Raw genomic sequence first — 13,572 nt, forward strand, 5'->3', positions numbered from 1 at the left:
AGAATCGCAAGTACATTATTATTATTATTGATAATAATAATAAAATATAATTTAATGTTATATAATGAATTAACATTGGAACGGAAGAGTTTAACCAATTATTATTAATAATATAATATAATATAATATAATATAATATAATATAATATAATATAATATAATATAATGAATTAACATTGGAACAGAAGAGTTTAACAGATTAGAACGAAGTAGAGAGTGGTAAGGATGGTCTTAAATTGGGTGAGAAGCAGGCAAGAATCCAGATGTAAAACTGAAGTTAATATTTATGGCCAAGATGCTAAAAAGCAGATGCCCAGAATATACTTTTAACGAAATGGCCCAAGTTTCCAAACTACTGACATTCCAACAAGTCCTATGGGAGTGGGGTGTATAGGAGCTGCTGGATATTTTGTTACTTGATAGTTTTAGAGGGTTGAGAGTGAGACTAATGACCAGTAAGACTATTCTGGTCATGAGTTGAAAGCTCTATTGAGATACACTATAGCAATGTCTTACTTACATCAACAAGGACAGTGCTCGCGTAGTCTTGGATTCGAAGGAAAACAGATCTGTTGGCCAGGCGTCGCTGCTCCTTTGGGGACTTTCATTGATGTAGTTCTTTCAGAGTTGAGCTTGGAGAAGTCTGACTTCACACAAATTGACCCCAGATTATATACCCAATACAGGTTTTCTGTACATGGTTACATTTTTGTGCTGAACCAACTGCCATTTATTTCCTTACATTATAAGGACGCATCAGCATTATTGACAGTACGTGCTCACTACATCACACAATCCTACTTCCATCATGTTACTACACATGTGGTATTATGGCTTCTAGTTACGTCAAACTAAGCTGGGCTGGAACAAAGTTATGTTGCATGTATGGCCTGTACCTTTGAATCTATATTTCAGTGTTCATGGGCCAGATTTTCAAAGGTGTTTCAGGAAATACTACGTAGCATGTTTTCAAAGTGCCTGATCAGATTAGGTACTGAACTGTCATGATTTTACCTCCTTTGAAAAACATTGCCATCAGCCCATATTTAGTCATCTAAATTTAGGCTCCCATTTCCGAAAATTTCATTGCATGTAGTAATGCCCAGACCTGCTCTGGTTCTGTTTGCTTTGAGCCGTCCTCATAGCTGAAGGTTATCTTGGTGGCAGAAACACCCTGGTTTTTCTGTAGCAACAGGCCCTTCCATAGCCAGTGGGTAAGAGCGGGAATTATTCTTGAGTTAACAAACAAAATGGAGTGGTTAAATAAATGTGCATCCCTTCCCACATTCTCCTATGCAAGGGTATGAGCAAAGATGGATGTTCCCTACAGAATTCCTTCCTGCCTCCGAAGCACGGATAATGCCTTGTTGACATCCTGCTTATTTCAGATGCCGAGTAATGAATGAATACATCTGCTTCCCTTTCAGGAAAAGTATTCCCCGGACAGCTCACAGTGAATATAGTCTACAACAGTGAAATGCAAAATGTTAACTCGCCCAGTTACAGACGGCTGTACCAAGCCATCGAAAATTTTGTGAGTCACTTTTTGATACATGTCATCTAAAGATCTGTTTTTCTGAATGAGAGGCTTGCAGAAAGATTCCTTGCCACAATCCAAGTGGAGTCCATGTCTGTTATAAATTACACCTCCCTTCACCTTCCCACCTCCCCAAAGCCTATGATAACCCATCAGTTTAGGCCCTGCTCCTCTAGAGCCCAATTCTGCCCTCAGCCATGCACACCTCCACGTCGTACTGAAGTCAGCAAAAGTTGCATGCATGCATTGAGATCAGAATGATGATTTTATAGAGGTCCCCCGCAAGAGGAGACCGAGGGGGGATCTTCTGGCTGCCTACAACCTTATCAGGGGCCACCAGCAGGGACTCGGGGAAAGTCTGTTCACCAGGGTCCCCCTTGGAGTCACCAGGAACAATGGCCACAAGCTGTGGGAGGATAGGTTTAGGTTAGATATTAGGAAGAACGACTTCACTGTAAGGGTGGCCAGAGCCTGGAATAGGCTCCCCGGAGAGGTGGTGCTCTTACCTTCCCTGGAGATCTTCAGGAGGAGACTGGATAGGCGCCTGGCTGGGGTCTTATGACCCCTCCCACCCCTAGTGTCATTCCTGCCCATGGCGGGGCGTCGGACTCGGTGATCTGTCTAGGTCCCTTCCCACTCAGTGATTCTGTGATTCTAGGTGCTTCTATTGTGGGGAAGTCACCAAGAACTTAATACAAATGTGACAATTTTCTATAGTTTTTTCCCCCCTAAATTTCCTCTAGAATTGAATTATGAATTAGAACGATGCCTCTGCAAATTCTAGAGGCAGAATCCATTCAATTTGTAGACTAGTTTCAACGAAGAACCACTTGGGCGGGTGCTGTAGATGTGGAGAGGGGAGGACCTTTTGGGTTGAGGGCTGGAGGAGGGACAGGAACCCTGGGTGGACACCAGGGAGGGTTGAAAGAGGGAAAGCTGCCAGCTTGGAGAGGGTTAATGCAGGCAACAATAGGAGGAAAAATGTTCATCCCCTCACACTTTCCACTGAACCTCTCTTCTGAACGGGCTGTTAATTGAAAAGTGCTCCATTAACCAGCTCGCTTGTATGTGCTGTCTTGGCAATGTTGAAGTTCTTGTATTCTGGCAACCTGTACCCTAAGCCTGCAGTACCTGTGTGCATTTGAAGTCTTTTGGCTTGATCCTGCTTTGATCGCTGAGGACAGCTGCTGCTTACTGTGGGTTGAAACGTCTCCACCTCCCTCTAGATCAAAGTGTGTCTTGTTTGCGTTGTGCTAAAGTGGTTTGGCAGAGCTACTGCTACAGACTCTTGTCACCTGCTTACTTAGCAGCGAGGACAATGCTGTTCATACTGTACCCTACCTCCACCCTGTCTGATTCAGCCCCTTGAACGTTGGACCCCAAAGATGACACTTTGTATTGTCAGGGAAACGGGCCCATGGTTTTATAAGGGTGGTTGAGGCCTCCCTCACCCTTTTCAAGGGGTTTGGGGAAGATCTGTGTGCAGGGGCGTCCCTCTAAGTGTGGGGCATGGGACAGCAGTGTTCCTCATTGTGTCTGTAAGAATCTGGCCTTGGCCAAAGCTTCTTGGAAGTTGGTAGGAGTTTTGCCTGGGCATGAAGTGGCAGATATAAGGCCCTTATTTGGCTTTGATAGAGATGACACTGCCTGCATCAACATTTCTCTCTAATCTGAGCTACTTTCTTACCTATGTATAATTCAAACTCACTTTATCTTTTATAGTTCCAAAAAGTTTTCTCTGACCAAACAGACTATGGACAGACAGTAATCAAGACTGTGAGGTAAGTTTGGTAACTTGGTTATTATCTGAAATGTGTAGGATCTTTTTTTGTGAATATACTACTTGCAGCTTACCGTGTTCTCCTGGCTGACCCAGGCTTAGGGCACAACCAGTAGTGTAACTAGAGGTGGGGAACGAGCCGTTCAGGCACTCCCACCCCACTTCTTTTCGACATCTCCGACCAAGAGGCAAAGTTTGCAAGTAATGCTTCTGCAATCAGCTATTGTTTAACCAGCTCAAATTTGGGAGATTAAGTCAACTCAGGTAAACAGGCGTTCAGACACATGGACAGTTCTTATCACATTTAGAAAGTGTTGGAAATACACACGTAGCATACACGCGCTCCTTGAGCCGGACCATGTAGATACACTAGTGACTTTGATGCAGGGCCAGATTCTGTGTTGAAGAACGTGCTATTCCACGCAGCATCTCATTGATAAAAACCAATAGAAGAGAAGATACAAGTGGAATAAGAGTCTGTTCAGCAGGAAAATGGATATCTGAATCAGATCCGTAGCAAGGTCACTGTGGTATTCAGCCTCACTACATAGAAAAAATAATTTGGGGCATACTTCAGTTGTACATACATAGGTATATTATGTACGCAGGGTGCACACACAACTGCAGTGACCCATTGTACACAAACTGGGTGGATGATTGTGTGCCCATATTATTTGACAAATATGGCTCCAGAGGGTAATAACAGAATTTAAATGGCCCAAGAGACTGATGGTAGGGTAGACAATCTTGCATATGGGGTGACCCATTTGTGAGAGATCCAGGCTGTTACTAGTGCCCAGAAGTCAGAGAGGTTGTGATGTCAGTTTAATTCCTAGTGCCCAATCCACACAAGCCTGTTCACCTTGTTTTGCATTGACTGGCTCCTTCGCTGGCGGGCTGAACAAACAGACAAATTAATGGACTTTGGCATGTATTGGATGTGACTGCAGGGGTAGAAATAGGTGAGAGTGCTTTAGATTAGCCAGGTCCGGTCCCACCTGAGTTCAGCCAACAAGCAGGGTAACTTTGTTGTCACCTTACTTGATGCTGGTGCTGCGAGACTGCCGCCAGCACCTGCGTTAGCTTGTTTAGTTAGTCCAGGTATCTCTGAATTAACCTGTTATCACATCTCTGCATTGCAGGCATCCCCCAAGATGCCTTTATATCCAAAGTCAGTGCTGAGGCACACCACAGAGTGCTGTGTGTTTGCATGGGGGTGAGGTGGAGGGAAAATCTTTTGTCCCTGTCCGGGGGATGCCTCTTTGATCTAAAAACAATTCAGATAAATTTGGATTACCTGGGACTTCTAAAGTAGCCCTGTTTATTTTTTCAGTGGACTCCCTTCAGCTAGGAAAAGGAGTACAGGTCAGACTGACGTGCAGTTTATGAACATCTTTGGAGTGAAGACAACTTTATCCAATGAAACGGTTGAAGAGCTTATAAAAAATGTAACTGATGACGGTCTTATTAATTCTAAGAGCTACAAGCGTAAGTACAGCACTAAGAATAATGGGTAGGATTTTCCAGGAAGGATAGAGTATGCGGATAGATGAAGCTCTGAGACAAGTAATCCTCAGTGATAATGATGAATTATCTAACTTCCCTTTCTTACTTTGAAAAGCATTTGTTGTAATTCTTTTTTCTCCTTGAGACCGTGGTGATATATATTTGTTATATGGGAAAAGATAGAAAATATATTTTTTGAAGTAGGAAATGTCATGCTTTTTCCATATAGTAAATGTTAGGTGGCCAACAGGAATATCCACAGTTACATTAGACTGGCCAACAATGGAAGAAATATAGTTTTATAGTTGTTCGGGTCAGAAGGGACCTGAGCAGATCATCAAGTCCAACCCCCTGCCATGGGCAGGAATGAATGCTGGGGTCAAACGACCCCAGCTAGGTGTCTATCTAGCCTCCTTTTGAAGACCCCCAAGGTAGGAGCCAGCACCACTTCCCTTGGAAGTTGGTTCCAGATCCTAGCCACCCTGACTATGAAGTAGCGCCTCCTGATATCCAACCTGAGCCTACTTTCAGCGTCACGTGTATTCAGCATTCAAACGTTTGTATGCTTCCAAGAATAAGCCATCCACTTACTCCAAAATTAGAGGGAATCTTTCCTTATCACCTGGTTATTCCATCGTTTTCCAATATGGGGTCTCTTGCCCCTTTGAGGAAGTATTTGATACTGGCTACATTTTGGCAAGACTCTGTTGATGAAAATGCTTTCTGGGGTCAGAATGGATTAGACAAATGTTTGAGAACTGTTTTTTCTGAAGTGAGACCTCAGTGACCAGTTGTCTCAGTGATCTAGTGCAAGTCTTACATTGCTAAAAACCCATTCATACTTGAAGAAAAAAGTACTAATGCTTACAACTAAACAACTTGCTCTAGACTTTGTAGATGCTCTTCTTTATTCTGCAGGAATAGTTATTTGAAAGTCATCCAAAGCTGTGTCAATAAAAACAATTTCACATTTTCAAGTCAAAACCATGAATTTTTGCCTATATAGTTATCATCAAAGGTGTTCAGGTGATTTGAGTAGCGCCAGCAAAAGCATAACTTGCATCATTTTTATGATGCAGTTTGTTTATAGGAACCAAGGCGTTGAGACTACCCTGAGCACCACGTGTCTTGGGCCTTCACATAACCTTGTAAGGAAGTGGTAGGATTAGAACAGGGCTGTCCAACTTCAGCACAGCTTGGGACACACACTGCACCAGCCATGCTCATGGGGTAAAACTGGAGAGGTAGAGGGATCCCCCTTCCCCACTGAGTTGGCAGCACTGGCGGTACGCAGCCCTCTGGGATCCCCTTCTCCCCCCACCCTGCCGCATGAGCCTCCATCCCCTCTGCTGCACTCTGTCTCTGAAAATGGAGGATGCCAACAGCTTCACAGAAATGTAGAAGAACCCTTATCATGGACAAATATGCTGAAAAAAATAAATTTATCCTAAAGACAGTCTATTAGAGAGACTCTTCCCCCATTATACCTCTATCCCAACTTTAAGTGATGATGTTGCAGAGTGTTCAACATCTGTATAGATGAATATAGGGTCTGATTCTACCAATAGTCCTCCATATGCTCTGATCTGCACCCAAAAATGCCATGTACCAAAGTATAATTCAAGATGGAAGTAAAAGTTGAGGGTAGGGGTCATGCAGTTTTTAAAAACAGGTTAAGGGAAGAAATGTTCATGAGAGGTTTTTGTTAAAGTTGGGGAAGAACAGAACCATTTCTGGACTGGAGAAAGTAAGGCTTTTTGACAGTATATCAAGTCAGGAGTGATGAGAAATCAGCAACTGTGATAAGATAGGATCAGCAGCATTTGATGGGAAAGAGGAGGAAAGGTCTTCAAGACTATGAGTGTTCATTCAAAATAAATGGGGAGCTGTTGTCCTAAATGCAGCTTAACACTTACAAAATACTAAGTATATAATATGTAGGATAGTCAGCCATCATGGTGCTTTATATTGCTAATGCTAAGTTTTACTTTCTAACCAGCCTTTGTCTTTTTTATTTTGATTTTAGCGCTCAAAGCATGTGCTGTGTATGGATGTGATCCAGTGACCACTACATGCCAAGAATTGGCTGATGGGATAGTAGAGTGCCAGTGCAAAGAAGGGGCATTCAAGAAGAACCTGGAAGACAGAGTTTGTTCATGTAAGAAATGTGCAAGTTTTATAAGTGCTGCGGATGGGTTAATTCTTCCTCAGTTACACTGTGTATCAGGGCCATTAAGAAAAAAAAAAAGATGGATTTCAGGCTGGGCCCCTGCAGCTCTGAAAAAAACAAGTGTGAAGGCCCGGATTAAGCAATGAGCATTTGCTTAAAACTAAATGAGAGGCAAGAATATGTGCCTAAAGCCATCGTGGCTACAACATCTCTTTAACACTACCTTAAAATGAAGCACATTTTTAGTAACTGCATTCCAGTTCAGTAAAATGCACAAGTATATGACTAAGTTTAAGCTTCTGGATATTACCTTTGAACTTAGTGAGGGACTACTTACTTGAGTGCTGTGCATGGGCAGGACCTCAGGGTCTAAATCACTGAATAAATAACAGACTCACATAGCCCTAGAATAGCTAGATAGGCTTCTCCCCTTGCAAGCGCTTCAGGGGCCTGTGAGAACGTGGGACCTGATGGTGCATGCCAGTAGTTCACAAACCACAGGCCTTTTTCATGTTGACAGTGTTAATGAATCAGAGCTCCCTTCTTTTCCCAGCAGGATTTGGTATTATTATGTTGCCTGCCTGCCTGCTGATGTCTTTGGGGTCTGAGGTTCCCCCCATATCCGCTTTATTCACTTCCTCATCACATCTCAGGCAGCCATCAGCCTGGCTACTTCCCCTAATCCTACTTCTACCATTTTATTGCCAGGCTGCCTTGGGTTTTCAAGCTGGTATGTCTTGCTGCATACTGCACACCTTGGCAACTCTGCTGTCTAAGCCAGCGTTACCAATCCACCGCATTCACAAACCACGAGAACTTAAAAATCACAAAGTTTTCAAGATAATAAACATGGTGTCTTTAGTTACCATTAGTTGTTTTAAACTTCAAGGCTTCTCTATATGCCTTCTCTTCCAGTCCTGGGTCTAGCACTGACAGAGCGCATGGCAGAGTGCAGTTATAGAAAAGTGCATGGCTTGGGAGCAGCCCCTATAGCTCAGACCGGAGCCCAGAGTCTCTCCCAGAGCTATCTTTAACTCCCATGAGATGAAAAGCCTCTGCTGAGTCCTGGGATGCTCTAAGCTATGCACTCAGTGCACTCAAGAGGAGTGAGTGGATGGGGTTTATTCTCTCACAGCTGGATCCATGGTCCAGAAGGGAGCCCTATTAAGGTGCCTATGAATTACAGTCATGTTTTCAAGCTGTTTTCTCCAGCTGTGATGGCTAAAAACTTTATTGCTATCATTTTAGCTTCACTTTGCCAAGCAATTGAAGTTCTTACATAATAGATGGCTTCCAATATCTGAGGCTTTAGCAGCCACACCAGGTATTGCAAATTGTATGGATGGGCTTCTCAGGAGTCCAGCCACAGCTGGGGAGGAGGCAGTCCTGAGAAATGTCTAGAGCCGCGTGGCTACCGGGGTTCTGGCATGGGGCTGAAATCAGGGAAAGAAACCAAAGATCAGGAGCCGAAGCCCCACATCAGAAGCTTGAGAGAGTCCAGAGACGAGCCACTCATATGATTAGAGGCCTGAAGAAGGAAAGGCTGACAGATATGGGACTGCTCAGCCTGGAAAAGAGAAGATTTTGGGGGGATTTGGTGGCAGCTTACCAATATATCAGGGGAGAGCATCAGGGGCTAGGCAAGCAACTAGTCACCGAAGTGCCCCAGGGGAAAACCAGGAGTAATGGTCATAAACTCCTAGAAGAAGGTTTCAGACTGGATGTAAGGAAAAACTTCTTTATGGTTCATGTGGGATAGACTCCCAGTGGGGGTGCAGGCACCTACCCTGGATCTTCAAAAGGAGACTGGACGCATGTCTTCCCAGGGTTATTTGACCCCAGCAGTCCTTCCTGCCCAGAGCAGGGGGGCTGGACCCGATGATCTCACGAGGTCCCTTCCAGCCCAAAACTTCTATGTGAATGAGACCTAGGATACCAGAAACAAGAGTAGGTAGGAGCCGGGACAGGAAATGGAGGCAAAGCTGGGCCTTAGCGGACTTCACCCAGGTTGAAAGGAGCAGCAGTTTGTTCATTCTGCTATGACGGCCTCTGAGGACATGGCTTGGCTTCATAAGGGTTAAGGGTTTCCTGTGGCATGTGGCTTCTCCCTGTTATTTCATGCTGAGCGTGTGGCTATGCAAATATTTGTGCCTCCTGGGCTAGGCCCAAGAAGGCCATAGTCTTTTGTTTAGTTTGCACCCAGGCATTATGAATGATTTGCTGTGACGTCAGAGCGTTGGTCATTGCCCAGTCACCAGCACATGGAATCCACCCAAATTTTAATTCCTGGCTGTGTTGATGGTCCAAGCAAGGACTGACCTTTTGCTTTGTGCTTCTACTTAGGGTCTAGCTGTATGTGTGCATAACTCTATATACAAAACAACAATATTCCATAGCCTGCCTGGAATTCAGAGTTTTCCAAAGATTACTAAAAGCAACGTGGGTTTTGCCATGCACCTCGGTATTGACTGAGCATGTCAATCGCTACACGTTGCATCATTAAATCCCTATATCAAAATGTCCATTTTCAGGCTTTCTTTAAGGTCACCTTATGTTTTTTCTATTGGAAATGCAGATTGCAACAGCATGTGCACCAGTGAAAACCAGAAACACTGTACTTACAACAAGACGGGTTTTCCAATTTGCAGTTGCCTTCCTGATTTTAAATCAGAAGAGTCAAAATGTGTGCCGTGAGTACTCAGCTGTTTTGTAAGCTTGACCAAAGGCAACACCGCATTTAAAACAGAGTAGACCTGACAATATTGCTGTCTGAAACTATTCAAGTTAAATAACATGAAGTCATCAATGCACGCTGGGCAGATCTGCGGCTTTGTATCAATGGGAGAACCTCCATAGAGGGCAATGGGGATTATGCACTGGGTATCTTGTGTGGGTTTCTCAAAAAAGTGTCTCCTCCAGCGCAGGGTTAAACCCATTAGTGGAACAGAGGGGGAAGCTGCCCACGTTACCAGCCATACAGTCGCTCTGTGAATGGGCTGTGAATCTGGCTCCTTTTAACCTGCCGCTTTCCCTGAAAATGTAATTCTCACATTAGCGAAAGCCTTATTTCAAACTGGCAGCATTAGGGTGAAAAAAATGAAAAGATGTCAGCAATCAGATGCCCCCAAAAAACTTTGATAACCCCAGGCCAAGTTTTCTAGAAGCGATTTATCAATTCAGTCAAGTGATCAGTGCCTCACTTGTGGGTACCCACTTTAAACAATTTGTCCCTTAAGAAAAGAAACCTGATTTCAGAGATGAGCGCTTGGAAAATTGGGTGATATTAAGGGGACTTAAATTGCCTAAAATTGCTGGTCATTTCTGGAAATTTTGGCTAAAGAGATTTTACTTTAAAAAGGTATATTGATGTTCCTCCGTTATTTTTCTTACTTGTAACTCTGCCTAGAGAAACAACATGGATTTTGAGTTAAGATGACAAATGTGAAATCTGTTATGGTGGTGGGATGGTTGACATTAGTGGCTCATTATTTCTTGGTGCTTGCTTGACTTGAATAAAAATTACATCTGTTTTCGTTTCCTATCCCTTAGATGTCCTGTTGGCTATTCTGGAGTAGACTGTCAGAACAGTGAGTAGAGGAGTTTCTAATTGTTTCTTTAGTTAATACCTTTATTATTCTGATGTTATTTTATTTAATGTCAAAAAGATTCTTTCTATTTAATAGCAAGAAGTCCAGCAATGTCTAAGCTGTGGAGCTGCTATGCAGGATGTGCAATAGCAGCAGTTACAGAGACACAACCCCAGCATGTTAATAAAAAAAAAATAGGGAAGGATGAGTGAGGATGCAAAAGTTCTCCACCCAAATAGAGAAAGAAACCAGAAATGAACAGAGAAGAGTGCATCTTCCTAGTGGCGACATGGAACTAATTCACTAGATTTTACTGGCCGATTCTGGTATAACATGGAAAAGGGAGTACAGAATACAGCTCACTCTTTTGTTAGATGTGATGGCTCTGCCGCAGTAAAGCGTGATGGATATTTTATTTTATTGACCACAGTTAGCAGATACGTTCCTGTTCCTTTGCGTTTCTGAACAGCATTCAGGAGGAGTTTGCCACCTCTGAGCATTAACCATGAGCCACAGAGAAAGAGCTGCATGGCTACGACCTGGGACAGTTGGTTTTTCTGTCGCTCTGCAGGCCATTGCACAAGGGGAAACACGGCAAAGAAATGCCATGCTATATAAGTGTATAAAAAAAAAGAAGCTTCCCCACAGAATTTCCCCACTCAATTTAGCAAAGCTATGATTTCTACCGGAGTATTACAAATGTCACTCAACTTGGTCTCACAATTTTTGATGGAGATAGGGTAATGATATGATTTCCATCCTACAGGAAGAGAGTTAAAATAGATTAAACGACTTGCTCATAACCACATGATAGCCCGGGGCATAACAACAGACTGAACCCTTAAACCCAGGCCTCAAGATGCCCAAGCCTGTGATTTTATTACAAGTCCATCCTATTTCTGGTGTGTGGACGCAAAGTTTTAAAATGCAGAGTAGAGCAGATTGAAACTTTCTGTTTCGCCACAACGTTTTTCAAGGAACATGAGGGGGGGAAATAGCATTTTTTGCCCTACTTTTTTCAATTTTTTGTCAAAAAGTGATTCTTTCTTTTTTTCTTCATAAAAATCTGGAAAATATTATCCAAGCAAGGGGGGTGTGGGGGGGGTGGGAATCATTCTTCTCCAGAGTAGATATTCTTTGCAGCCCTCTGCAACTTCTCTAACCTTCTCCAGCCCCTAGCCTGAGGCTGGTGTGTCAGCATAAAAAGAAAATAACAATGTAATGAGCAGGGACACGAATGAAAATGAAAGGCTGTAATCCAGGCTAGTCAGTAGCCCTGGAACCAGTCTTGTGCTGGGATCTGGTAGCCTGCAACGTATGTAGGGTCCCACTCACTTCAGTGCAGCTCTGATCTAGGTAGTGATCCCAGTTCATGGTGAGGACACTGCTGATCACACTCAATGACCTAACAATTAATACACAAAGAAAATATGTGTTTTGATGGGATTTTACTCCAAAATGTATTCATTTATTTTTAAGTGAAATGAAAGGCACTCACGTTTTCAGTATTCACTATGCATTTTTCATTTTCCTCTTTCTTTTTCAGATTTCCTATTGATCATTATAATATTGGCTTCCGTACTTGGGGCTGCTATCCTCATCTTATTTGTAGTGGTCATTTACTTATCAGTGAGGTACAATAATTGCTTTGTGGTTATTTAAAAGGAGAGGCTATGCTTATGGACAGAATGAGACAGAGTTTCACAGGGAAGGGGAAGATGTTTCAGGCTGCACATGTGGGTGTGGACACATATGGACATACTAAATGGACACGTCATTACTTCAATTTTGCGGGAAAATTTGTATTAGTAGCTGTGTGTTTATTCCCCTCATGGGCAGGTTGTGAGCTCCCCTAATAAATATGTGCTCACATGGTTGAGAATTTGAGCCTGGAGGGCTGCCTGGTCTTCAAAATATGTGCATAGGACTGAACTGGGCTGTACATGCTTAATGCCTGTAAATTCATATTCTTGCCCCAAACCCAAGAAAAATTAAACCAAAAGGGCTAAGTAAGGGAACTGAGAGAGCTTGGACTCTGCAGCTCAGGTTCAATAGCTTTGTGGACCTCCATGGTAGCTATTCACCAGTCTAAGGGCAAGAATGGCAGCCATGGTCTTTGTACTCCTTCTATGGGATTCCCAGCTACTGGATACGGAGAAGCAGTGACCCAGTAGCCTCTTTCCCATGCCAGCTCCAATGGACCTTACCTACTTTTTGGCCAAGCAGGATGTCAAGAAGCCACTCAAGCACAGTCACTTTGCCCTTGCTCTCACCCCACCCTTGGAGTGAGGCAGGACAAAGGTCTTTGGGAGCCTGTACATGTGCAGCAAGGCTGCTCCAATGTGCTGTAATGACAATGGGCTGGAGCAGACTCTATTGAGTCTGCTGGAGCATGGTAATTACTGCACCCCAGCGAGCTCCAGCATCTCGTGTAGTAGCACGCCCACACTGAAAAATGGTGGTGGGGGAGTTTTAACTAAAGCTCGTTTGATGAGCTTTAGTTAAAACACCCCTGCTGCCATAATACACAAAACAGTCAAATTATAGCCCCCCGCTCCCGGAGCATGTGTATAAACACCCATTGTGAAAAGTCCTTGTAAGGTGGGCATATCTCACAAAGATGGGCAAAAGCAATTGGCAGCAATAATGGCTTTCACTGCAGGCTTCACAACTGAACTGAAAGAACATGGAAAAAGGGGGTGAGAAAAACTTAAGAGGCAACTTAAAAATAAAGCTGCTTATAAGATGTTCTCTTTCCATTAAAGGACAACAAGGAAATCCAATCCAGAGAAGAAACATCTGCTAAACTTGAACAAGCAAAATGCAGAAGAACTATTCAATGGAAGTTCTGGCAGCAACGTCGAGCCAGGGGACAGAATCTTCCCCAGAATCAAAACTAATATGGGTCAAGCAAACAAAGGATTTGAGGGAGAAAACCCTTACAGAGCAAACCCACCAAATAGGAACTACCTTCCCCAGAAGGATTACGACT

General features: G+C 43.4%; 1 protein-coding gene across 1 annotated transcript in view; it reads left to right on the top strand.

The window, feature by feature from the left end:
- Positions 1-11,203, top strand: part of MUC13 (mucin 13, cell surface associated) — a 16,568-nt gene extending 5,365 nt beyond the window's left edge. Inside the window, exons 2-7 of the mRNA XM_019522560.1 lie at positions 1,428-1,534; positions 3,260-3,318; positions 4,651-4,805; positions 6,850-6,981; positions 9,569-9,683; positions 10,543-11,203. Of these exons, the coding sequence (XP_019378105.1) occupies positions 1,478-1,534; positions 3,260-3,318; positions 4,651-4,805; positions 6,850-6,981; positions 9,569-9,683; positions 10,543-10,588 (564 nt within the window). The 5' untranslated portion in view covers positions 1,428-1,477 and the 3' untranslated portion in view covers positions 10,589-11,203. The remainder of the gene's footprint in view (positions 1-1,427; positions 1,535-3,259; positions 3,319-4,650; positions 4,806-6,849; positions 6,982-9,568; positions 9,684-10,542) is intronic.
- Positions 11,204-13,572: the final 2,369 nt, after the last annotated feature.

The sequence above is a fragment of the Gavialis gangeticus genome, unplaced genomic scaffold (assembly GCF_001723915.1).
Source record: "Gavialis gangeticus isolate Ggan-Ray unplaced genomic scaffold, GavGan_comp1, whole genome shotgun sequence".
Lineage (NCBI taxonomy): Eukaryota > Metazoa > Chordata > Crocodylia > Gavialidae > Gavialis > Gavialis gangeticus.